Here is a 24372-nt window from a genome sequence, read left to right as displayed (position 1 = left end):
TCTCCCTCTTTCTTTGCTGCTCCACAGTCAGATAAGTACCTGATTTTCTCTGTTCCTTGTTTTGGTAATTTTTGTGGTTTGTTACTATTTTGTTGTTTTACATGTACTTTCAGTCTCTGTTTACGGTTAACTCAGGGTTCCCAGACCAGCTGAAGGCTATTTCTCTGTCTTTTTGTTGTAACCCTGTCCTTCTCATTTTATATATGTTTTTTCCCCCTACTGGAGGCTTTTGGTTTTTCTTAACTTCTATCTGATTTCTACTCCTGTTTTGTTTCTTGCCGTTTCCTCTTGTTTTCCCCTCGGTTTTGGGGCTCCCTGGGGTCCTGGGCCATTTTTGGCGCCATTTGGCACCCTCTGACTCTCCTGTTCGGCTCTGCTCGACCAATGTGGGGCTGGTGTTCGGCAGTTTGCTCACACAAACGTCAGTTAGACTTGTTTCTTGGACGCATTTGGTTCGCGAACACGATTTCGCATTTGCGGACATGTAGCCGGCTGTTTTGCCTTACTGGTCGCTTTCGGCACCCGTTCGGTAGTTTGTTTTTGCCGCATTTGCAGGGTTTTTGCCGGGTTCACTGGGTTTTTGCGGTGTTCACTGGTTTTTTTCCAGCGTTCACAAAGTTTTTGCCTCCCGCAAGCTGTGGGGACTGTGTTCTTCCTTCCGGTTTTTCTCCTCCCCCTCCTTTGTCTTTGCCTTGTCTGCCTCGTTTAGTTACTGCTGGTCGGAGCCCTGGTGAGATATTTGCCTTATTACATATCCCTGAATTGTTAGTTGGAATTTCTAGGTTTCCTAGTGGATTCAGAGGAGGAATCATTGATCCTTCCATCCTCCAAGATTCGAACGATCCGCAAGGAACTTCACAGGGCGCTCCTCCATCTGCGGATCATCTGCGTCACTTGGCAAGGCTTATCGGCCTGCTGGCTTCATCTATCCAGGTGGTGTTCCCCATTCCATTACAGGGCACTCCAAAGGTTGAAGATCGCCCATCTGTGTCACCATCTGGTCACCCTAAGTGGCGAAACGAAGGGCTAACTGCAGTGATGGATCTTGAACAGTGGCGGATCCGGGGGGGGGGCAACGGGGCAGTTGCCCCCTCCCCCGAGTTTCGAGGCTCTCTCCTGCAGGGCCGGTGCTATCCAAGCACCGGCCCTGCTAAGTGCCTTCACGGACCGGAGGGGAAATCACAGATCTCCCTCACCAGTCCGCAGGCACATTGCTGGGCGGCCGGAAGGGAGGGAGGAGGGAGAGGAGACCAGGGAGCTCTTACCTCCAGCTGAGGTCCGCCGGGTCTCCTCTCGCGAGCACGGAGCGTTTCTGCAGTTACCACGGCAACGCTCCGTTCTCGCGAGAGTGAACTCTAGCCTCAGTAGGTGCAGGCTAGAGTTCACTCCTCACTAGAACCACCAGGGATTGGAAATAATATCCCCCCTCCCAGGCAAAGGTAAGAAGGGAGGGATATAAATAATATAAAATAATGTTGCCCCCTCCAACTACACACACACTTAACCCACAGCCCCCCATACACACAGACTTGTCCTCCACACACACTGCACCCCACACACACACTTCTCCTCCATACACACTGCACCCCCCCACACACACACTTCTCCTCCATACACACTACACCCCACACACTGCTCCCCCCCACACACACACACTTCTCCCCCATACAAACACTGCACCCCCACACACACTGCACCCCCATACACACAGTGCTCCCCCATACACACAGTGCTCCCCCATACACACAGTGCTCCCCCCCACACACACAGCTCCCCCATATACACAGTGCTCCCCCACACAAAAACTCCACTCCCATATACACACTGCCCCCACTACACCCTCATACACACACTGGGCCCAAACACACACAGTGCTCCCACAGCACCCCACATATACACACTACACCCCTCACATAAACACACACTGCCTCCTACACACCGTGCTCCCACTGCACCCCCATACACACACTGTCCCATATGCACTGCCTCCCGTACACACACACACTCTGCACCCCTCACACACTGCCTCCCATACCCACCATGCATCACACACACACACACACACATTACTAAAGGCCCTATCCCCTACTACATTCCCTATACTGGCTGACCCCAGGTAAATTGTCAAACTGTTCTTGTACAGTTTGACTATTTACTCTGTGAGGGCACCACGGCACTCCTGGCACCAAAACCACTACAGAGAGCTGTAGTGGTTATTGTGCCTGAATTGTTTCTTTAAACAATCTATGAGTGCCCCTCCTGAGATAAGACTCTGGATCCGCAGTGATCTTGAACCGGTCTGCGTGGAACGGCAGGGCGATCTTTGGTTATCCTGAGATAAGACTCTGGATCCGCCAGTGATCTTGAACCTGTCTGCGTGGAACGGCAGGGCGATCTTTGGTTCACAACCATTAACTCAGACGTGAGTCTCCATGGCTGGGATGCTCACTGCGAAGGTGTGTCGACGGAGGGGTCGTTGGTCGGACTCCGAATCCCGACTCCACATCAACGTGTTGGAACTTCTGACAGGTTAATTCGCAATTCGGAGCTTCGCAAGGGACCACGCACATGCGTGCATTCGCCTCCGCATGGACAACATCTCTGCTGTGAGGTATGTCAACCACATGGGCGGCACCCAGTTGGCAGTCCTGGCCAGATTGGCAAAATAATTTTGGGAGTTCTGTCTAGCTTGGAGCTTGGTGGTCCAATAGGAATATCCTCCAGGCCTACACAATGTCCAGGTGGATTGGAATTCATGGTATCCTTCGGACAACAGCAGCTGGAAATTGGACGCGGAGGTGTTCTCAACTGTGTTGTCTTTCTGGGGTCCTTTTGTTATCGACCTCTTCGCCTCATGGCTCAACGCCCAGCTCCCCCGGTTTTTCAGCTGGAGACCGAACCCGACGTTAGAGGCTGTGGACGCCTTCCTGCAGGACTGGCAAGGAGGTCTCCTGTATGCATTTCCTCCCTTCTCCATGATTCCCCGCAAACTCATTCAGGTTCATTGCCAACAAGCCAAACTGGTGCTTGTGGCTCCTTTTTGGGGGATGCAGTCATGGTTCCCTCAACATCTGGAGTTGTCGGTGGACTGTCCCAGGCTATGGCCTTCTTTCTCAGGCCTGCTTCGCGATCCGGCGAGAGATTGTCACCCTCTGTTGGTGAAAGGATACCTCCTTCTCATGGCATGGCGGATTTCAGGGGACCCTGGGAAGTCCAGGGTGTTTCAGAGACTACTCAACTATTGTTGGCGGACGCATGGGCTCCCGTAACTAGACGATCATATGGGTCAGCTTGGGCTGGCTGGTGCCTGGCTAGGGACTTGGATCCCATTTTAGTCATTGTGATTCTGGAATTCCTGACTTCCCTATTTGACACTGGCAGGGCTTTACCGAACAATCAATCTGTACAGATCGGCCATATCTTCGACCCACAGTGGTTTTGATGGTTGCCCCGCAGGCCAACACCCTTTGGTATGTTGACTTCTACGTGGCTTCCGTCTCTCTCGTCTGCCTAGGCCGCGTTAATCATCTACTTGGGATGTCTCTGTTGTTCTGTCTTTTCTCTCTGCCTGGCCTTCTAACTAGGATCTCTCGTTACGCCAATTGTCGGCAATATTGGTTTGTCTCTTTTGTTTCGTCTCTTGCAAAAGAGTGTCAGATGTCCATGCTCTGCATTTTGATGCCAGATCATACACTCCGGAGGGTGTGACTTTCCATATTTCCAGACGTCCTAAAACTGCTATTAGGTTGGTATTGTATCCAGCTTTCCCTTTGAAACCAGCTTTACGTCCGGTAGCGTGTTTATGCGAATATGAGGATCGTACCAAACCACATCGTTCTGCGTCTGTGCCCCAACTTTTCTTGTCTTTTCATCCTCCTTTTGCTCCAGTTGTGAGCGCTACGTTGTCCCGATGGTTGAAGTGGATTCTGAGCCAAGCTGGTATCATCGTTTCTGTCCTCATCGATTATGGCATCGGGCGCACGTTTGGAGGACCTTCTGAGGATGGCAGATTGGTCACGTGATTCAACGTTTTGTGAATTTTATTTTCGGCCTATTACTTATGTTGTTTCTGCGGTGGTTGATCAGCTTTCAACTTGCAATATGAGCCTCCGTGTCTCGCTAATTCAAATTCTTTCCTGACGAAGGTGCTTCTATAGCACCGAAACGCGCATTGGGATATTTCTTTGTTTTTTAATCACTCAGAACTATGCACTCAATTTTAAATTTTACCTTTGGTTTGGATATTGTTTTCCAACGAGGAAGAGGGGTTCTAGTGATTAGACAGGAGATGATTTGATGAGGTGATCGAGAGCGATCGAGTGATAGCTGCAGGGAGACCTAGTCTAACCGGCACCCATGAAGGTGCTATAGGGACAGCTCAGACGATTTGCTGTTATTTAGTTGACAGTATATAGGAGAACTATCATGTATGCAAGCTTTGCGGAGGAGGAGATTAGATACCAATAAATCCTATGATACAACAGTGTTCCAAATATCTACAGTCTTTATGGTACTTTATAATTAAGTGCATTATATATACATTGAGATACCCATGTACTCTGATTTTTTTTGGCTGCCTGATAGCCCTGTGCCTTTAGGCAATTTTTGAGTTATTTTATCATATATTTCTCTATATCTCTACTCCATTCCGTCTATAATCTCATTTCATTAACACCTCCCCATACTGTTGACATCTACCTCTCATCTTCAATTTGAACCAGTCAACTCCTTAGCGATTCTCTCCCCATTTTATTTTTCCGTATTCTGGCTTAAAGGGACACTATAGTCACCCAGACCACTTCAGCTCAATGAAGTGGTCTGGGTGCCAGGTCCCTCAGGTTTTAACCCTTCAGATGTAAACATAGCAGTTTCAGAGAAAGGGAGGGGACACTGAGGGTGGGGGCACCCTTAGGGCACTATAGTGTCAGGAAAACAAGTTTGTTTTCCTGACACTATAGTGATCCTTTAATATAAGCCCATTAACTATAGGTATAATTAGACCACATAATATGAAGGCTTTTCTGAAAACGGATGAACGCACTATCTTTTGACAATTGAGAGATCTTTTGCTATCATTGACCACTATTATCACTACTAATTTTCCTTTTTGACAGATGGTACTGCTTTTGGGTAATACATTTTAAGCAAGGGAAATTGACCAGGTGATTTACCTACTGGATATTTTACTAACCTATCCGTCATCATATAGTATCCAATTTAATATCCACTTCCTTGTTAATTGTTATATGCTGTATTCATTTAAATCAGTCAGTTTACCACTTTGTACCCTAATAGGAATCTCTCCAAGGAGACTTTTCCTATTTTTTTTAATGTAATTATACATGACAATACCTTACTGGCCTTAGCAACTGCCGATTGACATTGGACATTGATGACTAGTTTGCGGTCTTTAAAAAAATTCAAAATCCTTCTCATCACTGTTTAGGGTGTAAGTTGCTTGTGCATTCTTTACCCCAAAGTGCAAACAGAGTTAGGCAGATTCTAAAATAAACCTGAAAGAGTAAACAAATCTTAAAAGGTCCACGAAAGTCACCCAGACCGCTTCGTCTTAATGAAGTAATGTGGGTGCAGTGGCCCAGTAGTTTTTTTAAAAAATTTGTAGAAAATGCAAACATCGTAGGGTTGAACAACCCTAGTCTTCAAGACAGCTACTGGAAGTGATTTTGCAGCAACGACCGAGTTTCTCTTTGTCGGATGATCAAATGCAACAGAATGCTTTCCAATGAGAAGCATTGGTTTGGATTCCGGGAAGCGATGTCTCCAGAATGACTGCGGAGTGGGCAGTAGCACTGAGGTAGTTTTGGTGCTTTTTTGTTATATTGTTGCAGTTAAAAAGGGTGCTGAGATAAATCTAAACACACACATGGACACTACAGTGTTAGGAGTACATGTTTCTATTCCTAACACTATAGTGTTCCTTTAGCAGTGTCAGATTTCTGTGCTGGCTGACTGAATGCCGGCTGCTATTTGACCAATTCCACGGTCATCTACTCAACAACTGTATGCAGAATACAATAGCTTGAGTAAGCTAGCCGAAACGGCTCTGACGCTCTGGTAATGGGTCTATTAAAGGGACCCTGTAGGCACCCAGACCACTTCAGCTAATTGAAGTGGTCTGGGTGCTGTGACCTTTTTAAACTTAGTGCTGCAAAACATTGCCGATCCAGCTCTAAGTCTGCCCTCAGTGGTTGTCTACCAGACAGCCACTAGAGGGCTTCCGGAATCCAAACGGACCTTTGGTTCGGTAACTGACACTGGACGTCCTCACGCTTTGTATAAGGACCTCCAGCGTCAAATTGTTCCCATAGGAAAGCATTGATTAATTCTCTCCTATGTGGAAATCCTAATGCAGGTCTTCCTCCCCCCCCATCCCCCCCACCGGCTGAAGTCGGCGGGGAAGGAGCGTGGGCATGGTGCTGACCCAGCACCAAGGGACTCAGAATTCGGGTAAGTGACTGAAGGGGTATTAACCCCTTCAGCGCCGCGGAAGGCGGGGGATGAGGGAGGGGGGCACCTTAGAAACCTATAGTGTCAGGAAAACTGCATTGTTTTCCTGGCACTATAAAATCCCTTTAAAGAAGCAATACATTACTATGGCTATGAAAGCAAAGGAACAAGAATAGATGCATCACACAGGACAAATCTTTCACTTCTTGTGTTTGTTATTAGCCATTATATTGAAACAAGAGTTATCAGAATTTATATTTTACAGATATTTTAAATACAGCAAGTATTGTTTAGCAAACTATTACATTCGTAACTGTGAATTATCAGCTCTATGCAAAGAGAAGTGTGTGGGCAGCCAATGTGCATCTGTTCTCATTGTGAGATTAAAAGATGTGTGGCCATATCATGCTCTTGATGAGAGGTGGAAAAAAATTAGACAAAAGCAGTGTAACAAGCTAGAATGGAAAACACATGGTTTACAGTATCTAAGCTATTAAACCTCATAGTACTGCAAATACGGCATGACCTCAGGGAGAAAGAGAAAAAAAAATCAAACATTTCTGGAATTTACGGTGCAGTCTCTGGAACCATGTGGAGGTGACCGTAAAATGCCGATGTGAGAATGATACTTCCCATAACCCATACCTGATTGTTGCTCGTTTTTAGCAATGTTGGAGGCTCATTCCGTAAAGGTGAAGAAACAGAACTGCTTTCACTATTGCTTCCGTCACTAAGGCTTATCCTGAACATAAAACCAAAAATGGTATTAGAGTTTGTAATAAGTGGAAGATTTATTGTGCAACTGCCAGATACATGTACAAGTGTTAAAGACCTGAGATGTAAACCAGAAAGAACAGTCCACAGCTATATGTAATCCATGCCAATTCTGACCTCGAGAGTCACAGACACTTCTAAGTAGCCTAAAATAGTACTATGACATCAAAGACAGAGATTGGTTAAATGTGTTAATGGTTATGAAAAAAGTACCCTTGACCCTTGATGCACAAAAGGTAGATAGGAATGCAATCAGTCATCCAAAAATATGCAGATAGCAAAGTCTCCCTGAAAGGGTTATTCCAAGCGCCAAGACCATGGCAATGATTTGAAGTGGTGATGGTGCCTGAATTCTGTATGTGTAGGATTTCACTTTGAAACGCTGCACATACAGAGGTTAACTCCTCTGGTGCTGGAGGTGTAACTCCACCTCCAGCAGCATTATAGGGGTGTCATCAGCCAGTCTGGACCTAAAGCTCCTGGCCAGCTAATGTCAATTCTATGCAACTTTTGCTTTGAATGCACAGAATGAAAATTATTGGCCTTTACGAGGTAGAACCCATCCTTTAACAATGGATTTTGCTAAAACTTTGAAAGGTTATATGCTTGTCGTTCCAATGTACTTGTCATTTCCGGCTTTCTTATTTTAAGTGTACCACACTCTGCCTGTATCTGTACATATTCTTGCGTGATATTTAAAACAGAGACCCATAGATGAAAGTCTGTAATTCTGAAAATTCTGGATTATCCCCTCAATAAGTGAACCTATGGGATCAGAGAAGCACATTTACTCTAAGAATAATCAATAAGATTTACAATGTAAAGAAGGGCAGGACATCTTTTACTTTGACTAAAATATAGATGTTGCATGAATAGAAGTTGATAAATGTTTTCTATAGTGTGTCACATAATAGTATAGGTGCTACAAAAGAGCCATAACTCTAGATTTAGTAATTAACTTAGTTGTTATAGTAATATCTACCTGCGCGCCCGACTTCCTCCATGCATGTGGATTGTCCTTTCACTTTCAGAATCGTTATCTTCTGCTTCATCTGATTCCTCCTCGTTTTCATCAGAATTGAAGTCTTTCATTATGGACCTAAGGGTGCCTGTACAAGACACAAAGAAATCTATGCAAGTTAACTCTCTATAATTGCCATTATAGACAATATAAGATACAGTCAGGTATTAGGGCGATTAAATTATAGCATATTAAAATAAATACTGAAAGCCGCTGGAAAAAAACAATGCTTATACTTAACCAATCATAAAAAACAAGAACGATAAAAAGCCATTGGTGAAATAGAAGACATTAATGTTCAGCTCTGCACAGCCGATAAGAAAGGCGAATGCTATAACAAATCAATTTGATTGCAGCCTTTTTCAGACGCAGGGTTCTTTTGTTTGCCTGTTTTTGATCTCTTTAGTTTTTAGCTTTATCCTTTGAGTTCAAGGTCAAATTCTGGTCAAGCAAGTGGTTTTCAGAAGTCTTAATGTGAGCTGTATCTGTGTATCAGTTGTTGGGTACAACAAAAAGCATTAGCACTTCGTTTGAAACATGACTGCCTCGTGGATTTTTCAAAAACAGAGAAAAATTTCTATTGGCTTTTAAAAATCCAGTTGTCTCCTTAAATTCCACCCTGTTTGTTGTAGGTAGAAAATAACAGGTCTGGCCAGCATCGGCCCACTGGTTACTGGACAGCTAAGAAACATAGCCATAGTCCAACAAGAGCAGTACTGCAATTGGGCAGTTATAATTAATTTTACGTTGTATGGATTCACAGGTCTCATCAAAGGGAGGCATGAAAATTGCATGTGTTTCCTTCTTTTTTCTATAGAACCTGTATTGAAGGTTAAATTGCCACTCAGCTCATTCTTTCAGAATCAGTGGCAGACACATACCGTATATACCCAAGTATAAGCCGACCCGAATATAAGCCGAGGTCCCTAATTTTACCCAAAAAAGCTGGGAAAACTTATTGACTCGAGTATAAGACTAGGGTGGGAAATGCAGCAGCTACTGGTAAATTTCTAAATAAAATTAGATCCTAAAAAAATTATATTAATTTAATATTTATTTACAGTGTGTGTATATAATGAATGCAGTGTGTGTATGAGTGCAGTGTGTGTGTATGAGTGCAGTGTGTGTGTATGAGTGCAGTGTGTGTGTATGAGTGCAGTGTGTGTGTGTATGAGTGCAGTGTGTGTATGTGTGCAGAGTGTGATGCGTGCAGTGTGCGTGTGTGCAGAGTGTATGAGTGCAGTGTGTGTGTGTGTGTGTGATGAGTGCAGAGTGTGATGCAGAGCCTTGGTGGGGGGTGGGCATTTTTATTATTATTTTTTAATTATTATAATAGTAATATTTTTTCTGTTATATAATTTTTTTTTATTATTCTTATTTTTTTTTTATATTATTTAATTATTATTTTTAATATTTTATTTTATTATTTTTTGTTCGTCCCCCCTCCCTGCTTGATACATGGCAGGGAGGGGGGCTCTCCTTCCCTGGTGTTCCAGTGGCATTGGCAGTTCAGTGGGGGGTGAGGGGGGCTGGCAGAGAGCACTTACCTCTCCTGCAGCTCCTGTCAGCTCCCTTCTCCTCCGCGCCGGTCCGTTCAGCACCTCTGTCAGCTCACAGTGTAAGTCTTGCGAGGGCCGCACTATGACCCCGCGGCTCTCGCGAGACTTACACTGGGAGCTGGCAGAGGTGCTGAACGGACCGGCGCGGAGGAGGAGGGAGCTGACAGGAGCTGCAGGAGAGGTAAGTAAGCGCTCTCTGCAGCCCCCACAGCCCCCAGTCTGTATTATGGCAATATAAATTGCCATAATACAGACAGTGACTCGAGTATAAGCCGAGTTGGGGGTTTTCAGCACAAAAAATATGCTGAAAAACTCAGCTTATACTCGAGTATATACGGTAGTATAAAATATAATTTTGACACGGAACCATATTAATACACATTGAACGTAAAAAAAACCTCTTCTTGGTGCCAGATTTGAACAGAACAGTGGAAAATGTCAGACCCAACATATAGGCGCAGTGGTACCAGCTGTTTCTAGTGTCGAGAGTTAGTCATATGAAAATAAAAAGCCTCCTATTGTCAAAATCGTGTTCAAATGTCCTTGCTCATCTATGCCCTCAAATGTGATTAATTGCTATACTGCTGTAAACATTGGACTTTGTTGCAACTTTTGATTGTGAATAAAAAAAAATTAAATAAAATATTAAATAAAATAAAATAAATTTAATAAAATACAAAAAATTCAAAACTAAAATCTTTTTTTTTCTAAACCCAAGATCTCTTTAAATATTTTTTTTTTTTTTTACAAGCTGGGAGTACACTTGTTAAAACTGCAGACATACAGGTGATACTCGAAAAATTAGAATATCGCGCAAAAGTTAATTTATTTCAGTAATGCAATATAAAAGGGGAAACTAATATATGAGATAGATGCATTACATACAAAGCAAGATAGATCAAGTCATGCTTTGTCATAAGTGTGATGATTATGGCTTACAGCTCATGAAAACCCCAAATCCACAATCTCAGTAAATTAGAATATTTACATGCAATCAATAAAACAAGGAGTGTACATAGAACCATATCGGACCTCTGAAAAGTATAAGCATGCATATGGACTCAGTACTTGGTTTGGGCCCCTTTTGCAGCAATTACTGCCTCAATGCAGCGTGGCATGGAAGCTATCAGCCTGTGGCATTGCTGAGGTGTTATGGAAGGCCAGGATGCTTCAATAGCTGCCTTCAGCTCTTCTGCATTGTTCGGTCTCATGTCTCTCATCGTTCTCTTGGCAATTCCCCATAGATTCTCTATGGGGTTCAGGTCAGGCGAGTTTGCTGGCCAATCAAGCACAGTAATCCCATGGTCATTGAACCAGGCTTTGGTGATTTTGGCAGTATGGGCAGGTGCCAAGTCCTGCTAGAAAATGAAGTCAGCATCCCCATAAAGCTCATCTGCAGAAGGAAGCATGAAGTACTCCAAAATCTCCTGGTTGACGGCTGCGTTGACCTGGACTTAATGAAGCACAGTGGACCAACAGCAGCAGATGACATGGCTCCCCAAATCAACATAGACTGTGGAAACTTCACACTGGACTTCAAGCATCTTGCAGTGTATGCCTCTCCATTCTTCCTCCAGACTCTGGGTCCTTTGTTTCCAAATGAGATGCAAAAGTTGCTATCATCATAAAAGAGGACTTTGGACCACTGAGCAACAGACCAGGTCTGTTTTTCCTTAGCTAAGACTTTCCTAAGACGCTTCTGATGTTGTTTGTTGTTCAGGAGCGGCTTGACAAGAGGAATACGACATCTGAAGACCATGTCCAGGATCCGTCTGTGTGTGGTGGCTCTTGATGCACTGACTCCAGCCTCAGTCCACTCCTTGTGAAAGTTCCCAACACTTTTGAATGGCCTTTTCCTGACAATGCTCTCCAGGCTGCGGTCATCCCTGCTGCTTGTACACCTTTTTCTTCCACGCTTTTCCTTCCACATAACTTTCTATTAATGTGCTTTGATACAGCACTTTGGGAACATCCAACTTCCTTCGCAATCACCTTTTGAGGCTTTCCCTCCTTATGGAGGGTGTCAATTATGGTTTTCTGCACAACTGTCAGGTCAGATGTCTTTGCCATGATTGCGATTCCTACTGAACCAGACTGAGAGACCATTTAAAGGCTCAGAAACCCTTTGCAGGTGTTATGGCTTACTTAGCTGATTAGAGTGGGACACTGTGAGCCTAGAATATTGCACATTTTCACAATATGCTAATTTACTGAGATTGTGGATTTGGGGTTTTCATGAGATGTAAGCCATAATCATCGCACTTATGACAAATCACGGCTTGAGCTATCTTGCTTTGCATGTAATGCGTCTATCTCATATATTAGTTTCCCCTTTTACGTTGCATTACTGAAATAAATGAACTTTTGCGCAATATTCACATTTTTCGAGTATCGCCTGTAAAAGGCAATATAGATAGAGGTTCATGTCTGCTTGGCTGGTCTCTGGCAATGTATCTTACATTTTCAGTGCCCTAGGCCAGGACACTCACATTTTCCCAAAAGTAAGGTTAAATAAAGATGTTACACTGACAGGGTTATTCACAAAAGTGAGAATTCTCAGTGAATTTCAAACCTCACTTCACTATAGTCAAACTGGAAAAAATGATATAGGACAGCTACGCTTTTAGTTCAAATATTTTGTCCTTAAAGAGAAACTATAGTCACCAGAACAACTACAGCTTATTGAATTTGTTCTGGTGAGTAGAATCATTCCCTTCAGGCTTTTTCCTGTAAACACTGTCTTTTCAGAGAAAATGTAGTGTTTACATTACAGCCTAGTGAGAACTCAACTGGCCACTGTTCAGATGGCTACTAAACGTGCTTCCTGGGGCAGTGCTGCACAGTGAGCAGCACTGCCATTCAGTATCTCCACCCTTTGCATGCACACACGGAACTTTACTCATAGAGATGCATTGATTCAATTAATCTCTACGAGGAGATGCTGATTGGCCAGGACTGTGTTTGACTTGTGTTTGCTGGCTCTGCCCCTGATCAGCCACCTTGACAGTCTCAGCCAATCTTATGTAAGCAGGCAGCAGGCCGTTCTGATGCAAACAGGGACAAAACCAGCAGTTGCAGACTTGAATACAAGTAAGATTTTACTATATTTAGAGAGGCAAGGCGGGCTAGATGTTTGTGTTCCTGATCCTATAGAGCTCCTTTAAATTGGAAATTCACTTTGAATTATCACTTTAGTAAATAACCCTGCAAGTTAAAGCACAGTGTAAACCTTTTTTAAGGTAATTGTAACAACTCCTGGGGTAGCAAGGTTGCGTGTCACCTTCAGCTGTTTCTAGGTTGTATACACTAAGCAAAGACAGCAAAGTGAGGGAGTAAGTCATGATAACAATATGGTGAGCAGTCAGCTTGTGAGGTGCTTTCCATGTTATGTGCTATTTCAGTTGTGAAACCATTAAAAAGGACACTTCTCTTTGAAGTGGTCTGGGTGCTCTGTACCTGTCCCCTTATTCCTGCAATGTAAAACAGAGCGCCACTAGAGGCGCTTCCTGCTGTTTAACTCTGTGAAACAACACTGGACAAACTCATGCTTTACATAGACCCCCATAAGAAAGTACTGATTCAATGCCTTTCTAGGGGGAAGTCCTAATGTGCATGTGGCGTTAGGTTTGCGTTGATGACGGAGGCAGAGATTGAGATGGAATTGCAGGAATATGGTAAGTGGTTAAAGAGCTATTTAACCCTTTCATTTCCTCAGAGGAGAGGGGAGGCAAAGAGGCACTATGGTATTAGGAATACAGCTTTGTATTCCTAACACTACAGTGTTCCATTAATGACATACTATAAATCTGAACGGCAAACCATACGTAACTTATATCTGAAAACGCTGAGCTTCCAAAGAAACAAAAGTAACACTTCGTTATTAGTTTAATACCTTGTCTGTGGTTATGAGGTGGTGCCAAGCTGGAACTGGAGCTGGATGTGGAACTGGCGGGACTCGGCTGACCAGACTGTAGAATAAAGCATAAAACAATTAAAATATATAGCTCTGAACTTTTACAATCGTTTACTTGTACTATTTCAAGTTTTTAGGATTTTCAACTAGCAATGCTGTACGTGTCTCACATGTTGAAGAAAGTGTTTCAATGATATAGCCAAATTGTTAAGTCAACACAATAGATAAACCCAACAATCCTAAGAACTCATGTTTTGCCATCCAGCAGGCAATATAAAAAAGCACAGTCCAAGCAAGTCATTAAATAAGCTACAGATTAAATTGGATTGTTCATTCTCACACTCCTTTTTTGATTGCACATTGAATCACTACTATTCCTACTATATATCTATGCCCCTCCTCTATTGCTCCCATGGATCCAATTACTAGGAGGTATGATGTGAGCATAGTATATCATATTCTGTTAAAATCAGAATGGATGATGCAACATTCAATGGTTTGTGTGATTTGAAGTTTGTATGTGCAGCATTTCATACTGAAATGCTGCAATATAGAGATGTTTAATGATGCTGCCAGAAGTGTAACTCTTGGAACTAAAAGCAGCTCTGAAAAAAAATTCTATACCAGCCCAATAATGCGTCGGCCCAGCACAGGCGAAAATGCATTCCCCGTGCCAAACACAGAATGTCCATATAATCTGAGCCACAGCGGAGGGGATGGGGTTAAGGTCTGGAAACAGTCAAGAGATTTTTATTAAAAATGGTTGAAAAAGGTTTGACACAAACTGGGGAATGGTGGTCAAATGTTCTTCTCACCATAACTGCTACAATTAACTGAAGATGCAAGAGTGCTTAAAGTAAAATACAAAGGCACTCCAAGGTTCAGAAATGCAAATGTATTGAAACCCAAAGTAACAACGCTTCGACCGACATGGTCTTTGTCCAGCTTGACAAAAACCATGTCGGTCGAAACGTTGTGTTACTTTGGGCTTCAATAAAATTGCCATTTTTTGAACCTTGGAGTGTCTGGACCATCTTTGTATTTCATGCTATTGCCATTGGAACCTGGTGCTTGGTCCTGGTTTGGTTGCACCCTGGCTCAGATTGATGGGACTGAGTGCAGTTCCTTATTGTTTTTTTGTTTTTTTTTAAAGAGTGCTTAAAGCGTCCATATAATCTTTTTTCCCACAGGACTGTACTAGATAGAAAATGTGTGACATACTGAAATATATTTATCCCATGATGGTTCAAGTGGATAGCCTTGAGTGGAAGAGAGAAAGAAAACAAAAAATAAACAAAAAAAAAGGAAAGAAAGGGGAAAAAAAGAAAAGAAAAAAGTAAAAAGGAAAGGAAATAATATATAATTATAATGGGGGATCTTTCATTTCTGGTATTATGGTAGAAATTATCAGCTAAATGAAGGTAGGCCATGGAGCGGGATTTAAGGTAGAGATCATGCAAGGTCAGGACATGAAATTCATGGCAATATGGAGAAAAGGAATCTATCTGGCTTAATATGTGAGGAGGACAGTTTTAGGCAGGTGCTGATCTGTAAAATAAACAATTCGCTTATATGAAAACATATCTTCCGTGGCTAATGACCAGTATCACGCCTTCTTATGTGTGTGGTCTGGGAGGACACTGAACAGGTGTCGGTGTCAGCGCCACAAATTCTATAATCTGCTGAAAATGCTGAACTGATCTTCACAATATAATGCAGTATTATCACATTTCACTATTGTACTGTGAGCTTTAGAGTAAGCAAATTAACTTTACTTCAGAGAGAGAGAGGGAGAGAGTGTGTGTGTGTGTGTGCGCACGCACGCTATACATATAATTTTTTTATCATCTCCCAATGCACATCTTATCTCTTCGTTTGTTTTATTCAGAAGCTTTGGCGCCGCTTAGTGTTCACACTGTCTATTTAGTGTCAGTTTTTACAAATAAGTCTGTCTTCTGCCACAGTTATTATTAATATTATTGCCATTTATAAAGCGGCAACAGATTCCGTAGCGCTTTACAATATTATGAGAGGGGGGATTTAAATATAAATAGGACAATTACAAGAAAACTTACACGAACGATAGGTTGAAGAGGGCCCTGCTCAAACGAGCTTACAGTCTATAGGTTAATTGATATTACATTGCTGGCCTTACTCTTTGTTGCATCAGCTGCTTCATAACCTCTTTTCCATTGCGACTAATATTGTTTACACACTGAGGTGACACTCCATCCTCTTATTTATTTATTTTGTTAATCGATACAGAATTGTCTTATAAGTCCCAACAGTTCTCGAACATATGAGATAATTCTGTAAACACCTGGATATTTTTTCCCACCTCTAGTGACAAAAGAGAAAAGTCCTACATAGTGCACAGGGCCGTTGCAGGCCATATCTGCCCATATGGAGCACGGAATGTTTGTACCTAGCTCTACGCATTTGCAGTCACTGTTGGCTGTTTGGGAGGGTCCCATAGGAGCATCACAAATTCATTATGGACTGTTTCCATTTCAAAGGTGACTATTACACTGCACTGCCAGGGATGTTCATATTATGACCTTTGTTCCCATATTTCCCCGTTCTCCTACTTTCTGATTTCGCTAAGTATGTTGTCTTGATGAAGGTCCTTTGAGAGACTTAAATATTGATTCCAGTGTTCTGTACATTAGGATATTAGAATATCTCGTTTACATAACATGTAATTCCCCGCATGAGGTAGACCATCATGAAAAAAATCTTTGTTTCAAAAAATGAATTAAAAAATGAAGACACATTCTACCTCATTTGTTTTATTTCCCCAATAGGAAGTGATACATTGTACATTTTCTATAAATATCTGCATTTTTGTTATATATATGAGTTTAGAAAGTATGCACACAATATCAACATTACCTAATAACTCTACATTGAAGGTCCCTAAAAAGTAGATCCCCAGTTGTTGTAGAACTACAGCTTCCATGATGCTTTGTCATTCTAAAGACTTTTAAAGGCATGCAAAGCATCATGGTAGTGGTAGTTCTACAACATCTGGAGATCTACCTTTTGGGCACCAATGTTCTACATATTTTTTACTTGTCTCCTATGTATTCACAGCCAGACCCACAGCAATCGTCATCAATATCAGTCACATACGGGGTACGTCACAAAAGCACAAATTGTTGAGTATTCAAAGTGAATTTAACAAATTCATAATTAAAACATAGCTGACTTTGAGAATTGTTTTAATTTAATAACTGTGGTCTAAAATATCATCAACGCAAAATTAGTAATCTGCAATATTCTACTCCTGAAAATCAAATACTTAGTCCAAAAAGTTAGAGCTTCTCATTTTATCTGATTCCATTCATGCCACGTGGACAAACTAGACCCTACCGCCATTATTTCCCGTGCAGCCTTTGCCTTTTTCATTATTTTATCCCCTGAATCCTGCAGCATTTAAAGGGTATAATGTAGACTGGGCATAAACTTGGCAAGAGCATGTGCCAATAACCATTCCTAGCGTACTCTAGAAAGGAGGGGTGGGCAAATCTGGGGGAGAGATTCTATTACAAAGTAGGAATCTCTCTAATTGTGAGAAAAGGCAGTGTGAGGCTATAAATCTGCCTGCTCATTCTAAACAGCAACAATGGATTGGTTTAAAAGGAGAAGCAATGTTAAGCTTGTGATAGCTGTGTGCAGAAAGAGTGACCAAGGCTCAAACACTTGCACAGATACATCTAACCTCTTGGTTTCCTATTGATTTATGTAATCCTAATTAAAATATCAACCAAAAGAAGGCTAAGTAAATTCTGTGCCCCAAATAATAATAAATGTTTAATAAAATACACTGATAAGTTATGGTATTTCTGACTGCAACATTTAGCCTACCATAATTTGACCAACACCCAGCAACCAACTCTTCAATACAAATACTGGGACAATGGGACAAAGAAATGTGCAAGGATCACGTAAAAAAATAATGATGTATGAAGGTTTTAAAATGTCAAAATGATGTGTAAGGCGGATGGCTGCCAGTGTGATGTATACATGTATGTATCAAACATATAATTGATTCATGTTAATTTTGTTAGGAATGTATGGTCAGGATTTTTTGTGTTTTTTATTTCTTTTTTCTATTTTTAAATTTGTTTGTGATTTACATCGGTTTGGATAAATGGATGCTATTACTACAAGATATTTATGAAACTCTTGATCATCTCAATTCATCAACCTATCGGTTTAGTTAAGCATGTTTAAAAAACATAAAATTGTGCGAATTCTCGTGCCACTGTCAAACTGTTTTGAACCTTGAAATACGCTGTTGTGGCAACCATTAATATACTGTAATCATCTGCACAACAAAAATAAAAACAAACAAAAAAAAAAGATATTTATGAAACCTAAGATATATATATATATTATTTATTTATGTTTAATGTATATTAACTCCTTCAGGACGGAGTCAATACACGTTCTGATCAAACCAAAATATAAACAAATACTGCAATTTGCGCTATATCCGCAACCGTAATTCACCTCTTTCATATTAAGTGCACCCACATTTACTATATATCATTTTGTTCAGGAGAAAAATGGCTTTAATTTCTCATTAACTATTCATATAGTAAACATAATTTATTATGAATAAAATAAAAAAAAATGATAAAAAAAATTAAAAAAAATGTGTAGTTCCGCCTGACGTTTAAGCTGTAAATGTCATAATACTGTTAGCTTTTACTGCAATAAAATGTAACTTCCCAAAACACTATAAAACCTGTTACTTGGGAGACTTCACTGAACACAAACATAAGTGTTTCAAACCAGTTAAACGTATTACAACAATAATATCGTCAGTAAAACCGCCGTTCTTGTGTGAAAAATTCAAAAAAAACTTCACTTTTACTGAAAATATCATCATTGTAATTCAATTTATCATTTTAAAACACTAATATTTGAGTTCAGCGAAGTCTCCCGAGTATAACAGTACCCCTCATGTACAAGTTTTATGGTGTCTTGGAAAGTTACAGGGTTAAATATAGTGCTTGCAAATTAAATTCTCTGCACTTTCTGCCTGGGTTGTCAGGCACGTCAATCAAATTTTAATTAATTAAATCACATAATTATGTTAAAAATTAATTGAACATACACGTAGAATTTTAATATATGTACATATATATGTATTTAAATTCGACGTGTATACTTATGTAATCATTTATGTAACGATCACCAATTTTTTGTATGAGATCACAAGTTTTTTGTATGAACTCAAGCCCTAGTTAGTTTTGCAACCTAGCAACGCCCCTGGTCATCGTTCTGTTTATAAAGCACTAAATGCACTATCCCACAATGATTAACCCCTTAAGACCGCAGCCAAATGTACAAGTTGTGATAAAAAAAAAACGTAAACAAAACCTGGCATTTGCGCTATATGTCTGTCCAACCGTAATTCACCTCTTTCATATTAAATGCACCCACACTTATTATATGTAATTTTATTCAGGGGAAACAGGGCTTTTGTCTAACAAATATTTATGTATGGAACATAATTTAATATGAAAACAATATTAAAAAAATGGGAGAAAATAAGAATTTTTCATTTTTTTTAGTTCTATGTGACATTTTAACTGTGAATGTCAAAATACTGTTTGCTTTTACTGCAGTAACATACACATATTTGTATTCAGCGATGTCTCACGTGTAAAACAGTACCCCCTATGTACAGGTTTAATGGTGTTTTGGCAAGTTACAGGGTTCAAATATAGCTTGTTACATATTTCAGTTTATTCACATTGAAATTCGCCAGATTGGTTACGTTGCCTTTGAGACCATATGGTAGCCCAGGAATAAGAATTACCACCATGATGGCATACCATTTGCAAAATTAGACAACCCAAGGTATTGCAAATGGAGTATGTCCAGTCTTTTTTAGTAGCCACTTGGTCACAAACACCGGCCAAAGTTAGTGTTAATATTTGAAAATGCAAAAAACTAATTTAAACACAAATTTTGGCCAGTGTTTGTGGCTAAGAGGCTACTAAAAAAAACTGAACCCTATTTGCAATACCCTGGGTTGTCTACTATTGCATATGGTATGCCATCATGGGGTTAATTTTCATTCCTGGGCTACCGTACGGTCTCAAAGGCAACCTGGCAAATTTTAATGTGAAAAAACTGAAACGCAAGCCTTATATTTGACTTTGTAACTTTTGAAATCCCCATAAAACCTTTACATGAGGGGTACTGTTATTCTCAGGAGACTTCGCTGAACACAAATATTAGTGTTTCAAAACAGTAAAACATATCACAACAATTATATCGTCAGTGTAAGTGCCATTTGTGTGTGAAAAATGCAAAAAATGTCACTGTCACTGACGATATCGTCGTTGTAATACAGTTTACTGTTTTGAAACACTAATATTTGTGTTCAGCGAAGTCTTCACAGTAAAAAAGTACCCCCCATGTACAGGTTTTATGGTGTCTTGGAAAGTTACAGGGTTAAATATAGTGCTAGAAAATTAGAACTTTCGGCCTGGGTTGTCGGGCAGGTCCTGCGAATTGTAATTAATAAAATTACCTAATTATGTAAAATTATTACATAAATATATACGTAGAATTATTATTTTATATATATATATATATATATATATATGTGTGTGTGTGTGTATCTTGATAAAGACCCCAGGAGGGTCGAAACGTCGATTTTTGTTACTCACAGCCCATATATTTTTTATAATACATTAAATACTTTTGCCTCACTGAACTGAAGACCTAGTGTGCTCCCTTCATCGGTTTGTTTACTATATGTGTATGTATATATGTGTATATAATTTTTTTAATTATTTTTATTTATATATAGGTATATATATATATATATATATATATATATATATATTGATATATACGTATATACTTATGTATATAGATATATATATTATTTCGTTCTACATGTATTTTGATATCAATATATATATATTAATTTTAAAATACAGTTAGAACGAAATTACGCATGTATATATATTTATCTATTTATTTTTTATTATTTTTTAATTTTATTTTTTAACGTATTTATATATTTATTTTTTATTATATATAAATATATATATATAATGAAAATTATATATATTTAATCAATATCGTAAGTGTATTTTGATATTAATATATATAATTATGTATATATTAATATTAACATACACGTAGACAGTGTATGTATATTTATGTGTATGTGTGTATATATATATATATATATATATACTTAGATCATATATAATAATAAATATATATATGATCTAAGTATATATTATTTCTTTTTACACTGATTTAACATGTTTTATTTTATTTTAAGGCAGCAGGGGGAGTTCCTGTCATTACAGGTCCTCGCGATCACATGGCCCAGGGGGACAGAAGAGGACGTTCTATGCCGCCCTGCGGCGTTTAGAGCCACCAAAATAGGGACGGCATAGAACGCCCTGCGGTCTTAAGGGGTTAAACAAAACATTCACTTATTTGTTGACATACATTTAGACATAATGCGCAAGGAGAGGTGTGCCTTGGTACAAAAAAGCTTTTATAAACATGAACAATATACTAACAGCTAGGAACAGATAAATAGGACATTGTTAATATGGTTGGAATCTACTTAAAAATCACTACTATGCATTTTAGACAATGCTGTTCACTGCAGAAGTAAGGGGGTCACGTTTAGGTTAAAGTAGCTCAGGTAAGTTTGATGCAGGCTTCCTGTGGCAGTTTTACCTGGTTTTCAATGGCACCCTTTCTTCTTCCTTCAGCTTACTGGGACAAGCATCCCACCCACCCTCAACATTTGTTTTAGGCTTTAAGTCAAAGGATAAGGTCACCCAGGGTTGCCACCTGCAATGCAAATGCCAGCATTATTGTACGACTGGACTCTGAGATCGTTCTGTTCAGTCTGAGGGTGCCTGACCACTGCGTGGTTCCACTCCTCCGAAATGAACACAAGATCTGCAACAACTGCAGGTACACTTATTGCTATATACAGACACACTCAGACACCGTATATACACAGTGGCACACTCACACTGTTTACACACTCAAACACACACTTTGATACACAGTATACACACAATGTAAATGCTACACATAGACACAACACTGGCATGCTGGCCCAAACACATACAGTATATACTGCTGTATACACATTCACTCATACAAAGTATTTACACAAGCTACAACACACACACATCACTACATAAACACAATGCTACACATATTCAGACAGTTCACAAACAAGTAGTTTTAGTGATTTAGGAATATTTCCCCTTACAAATGTATTTTCTTATGTTTTTCTTATGTCACTCCCTGTGATTGAACAGAACAAAGAATATGTATGCAATTGTTTTAATTTATATATTTCCCACGCAATGGACACTAGTATTTTCTATCAGAAATAGGTCTATCTCCTCAGTAACAGATCTCTTTGTAGGGATTCAAGGGCAAATGTAAAAGTAAGGTTAAGAACAGCCCTCAAGAGGAATAGCAATATGATGACATTTATCTATTTATTCAGACGGCTAGTCGAACAATGTTAAATAAAGAACCCACGTAAAATCAGATAAGAAACCAAAATGGAACACATCTCGTATATAATATGTTTTGACTTTGTTCCACGATGTGACACCTTTCAGAACCTCCTCTCATAATGGCCATAAAGTCATCCTCCCAACTGAAAACTTAGTATCATGCAGTGTATACGTCGATCCAAATTAGAAACATCAATAGGAATAAATCTCACAGTAATGTGCAGTGGGTATGAAAGTACCGCAACTATATATGTATGAACACACGTCTTAAAACTAACACAAGCACATTTCTGTTACAGTTCCAATGTGTACGTTTTGCTGGTGGTAATGATTTTACAAACATGAATGAGCACATTTCACTCGTATGATAAATTGCACTTTTCCCGCCCCATGTCACAAATGGACATTCATTCATTTCCTGATGATACTTGGGGGAAAAAGAAAAAAAGTTTTTTCCGCAGAGCTTTAAACAATACTAGTTTTAAATGGAAATGTCAATGCATTTCTCTTTGTCTTGTAGGACTTTCCTCAGAAATATAAAACAGCGTAACAAAAATAGAAACATTAAATTTGGAAAAAAGTGGCTCCTGACTGTTGCCATAGCAACTGTATTTTCCTTTTTTTTAAATGGCTCCTTTTTTTTTTTACTACATTGCTCTAGTTATTCACAATAAAGAAGATTTACATTTACTGGACACTGTAGATAAACGGTGCTATGCCATTTAAATAGACAAGCAGGGTTTTGGCGAGATAACACAATTAAGGTTCAAATAAATGTACCGATAGCATACTCCCATTGCAAAAATAAAGGATTTGGTTAGAAAGAGCATTAAGTATATTCAGACTTGAGAGGCTAGGGATGAGAACAGGGGTGGGTTGGTTAGTCAGGCTTTTGAATAATAAAAAAAAAAAAAATACTTTGAAGTACAAACTGCTTTTGAGTAAAACCTCAAATTTGTGATTTTTCCCGTACCTTCTGCTGCTGCATTGGTTGTAATAGAGGAGGCAGGAGAGACAAAAAGGTGTCACATTCTGCAGCTAACTCAAGCAGACAAGCTCTCAATGAAAGACACCCTGGCTTCTCCAAATGATTAAATAACCTCACAGACAACACATGTATAGGCCATTCTGTACCCAATTTAACTTTTTTTTTTCTTCTCTTTGTTTTACGAATCCAATTCTGAGCTCTTTTATCGGGCTTTGAGGCCATCCCCATCATTCTTCGTTCCATTAAGAATTAATGGCAGCTAGAAATGTTAGTATCAGTCAGGTGCATGTCTACTTTTGTTTGGTATGTGGTGACTTTTGTTTGTTTTTAAACCTTACAAAGAAGAATTTAGGATCTTATAAAAATATACATTAAAAGGGTAAAGCCACGTATCTTAAATAGACTGAGAATCTACAGCCAATTCTCAGGGACAGTGTGCATGTTCACAGACTGTTAATAAATTCTAATATCATGAACAAAAGTGACCCTAGATATCTCACAGTTATTTCACTGCATTGTTTCATCTTCTTGTAGAATGATGCTTCGTACCTGAACAAGCTCTGCCAATTCTCATCTTCTACAAAATGATCGGGCTGTGCTTCCTACACTCATGATTACTGAAGCATTGAGTCTAGGTGTATATATTTATTGCCAAAATTCATTATTAAGAAACATTCCCATTGTGCTGCAATAAATAATAAAATAATGATAATACACACACACACACACACTCCATCATTTTACTGTGACAGTGAAGTAGGGCATTGACTCACAAAACAAGAGTAATGGAAGAGTAATTGCTTTGTCTTCTTTTAAAGGATTTAGTAGGAGACTGATAGCCAAGAAGATAGCACATGGCTAAGCTGGAATGTCTTACTGCTCCATTAGTCAGACATGTAAGCCCCAGCCAATCCCAAACAAACAAAATGACAGACACTCAGACAAAACATTGTGAGTACACCAAACATACCACGAATTAGCCGTTAAACTCAACCTATCAGAGAGGAGACTGTTTACAGAGTGTCAATTGCCTTGACATGACCTCTTTGTTAGGTTACTGAAGTTAAACCTAGTTCTTTCTGGTTCACTCCCAGTTTTTTAGGCAGTTTTTG

General features: G+C 39.9%; 1 protein-coding gene across 6 annotated transcripts in view; it reads right to left on the bottom strand.

Moving 5' to 3' along the window:
• The window catches only part of MLLT3 (MLLT3 super elongation complex subunit), a 266211-nt gene that overhangs the window by 27078 nt on the left and 214761 nt on the right, over window positions 1-24372 (bottom strand). For 5 of the 6 annotated variants that reach the window (XM_063455222.1, XM_063455219.1, XM_063455221.1 and 2 more), the window contains 3 exons: window positions 13715-13790; window positions 8225-8372; window positions 7114-7210 (listed from right to left, as the gene is read on the bottom strand). In XM_063455222.1, the coding sequence (XP_063311292.1) occupies window positions 7114-7210; window positions 8225-8372; window positions 13715-13790 (321 nt within the window). The remainder of the gene's footprint in view (window positions 1-7113; window positions 7211-8224; window positions 8373-13714; window positions 13791-24372) is intronic. The other variant, XM_063455220.1, reaches the window with a different exon arrangement.

This window comes from Pelobates fuscus, chromosome 5, assembly GCF_036172605.1.
Source record: "Pelobates fuscus isolate aPelFus1 chromosome 5, aPelFus1.pri, whole genome shotgun sequence".
NCBI lineage: Eukaryota > Metazoa > Chordata > Amphibia > Anura > Pelobatidae > Pelobates > Pelobates fuscus.
Note: the sequence above shows the minus strand (reverse complement) of the source record. Positions and strands in the feature narration are given on the sequence as shown.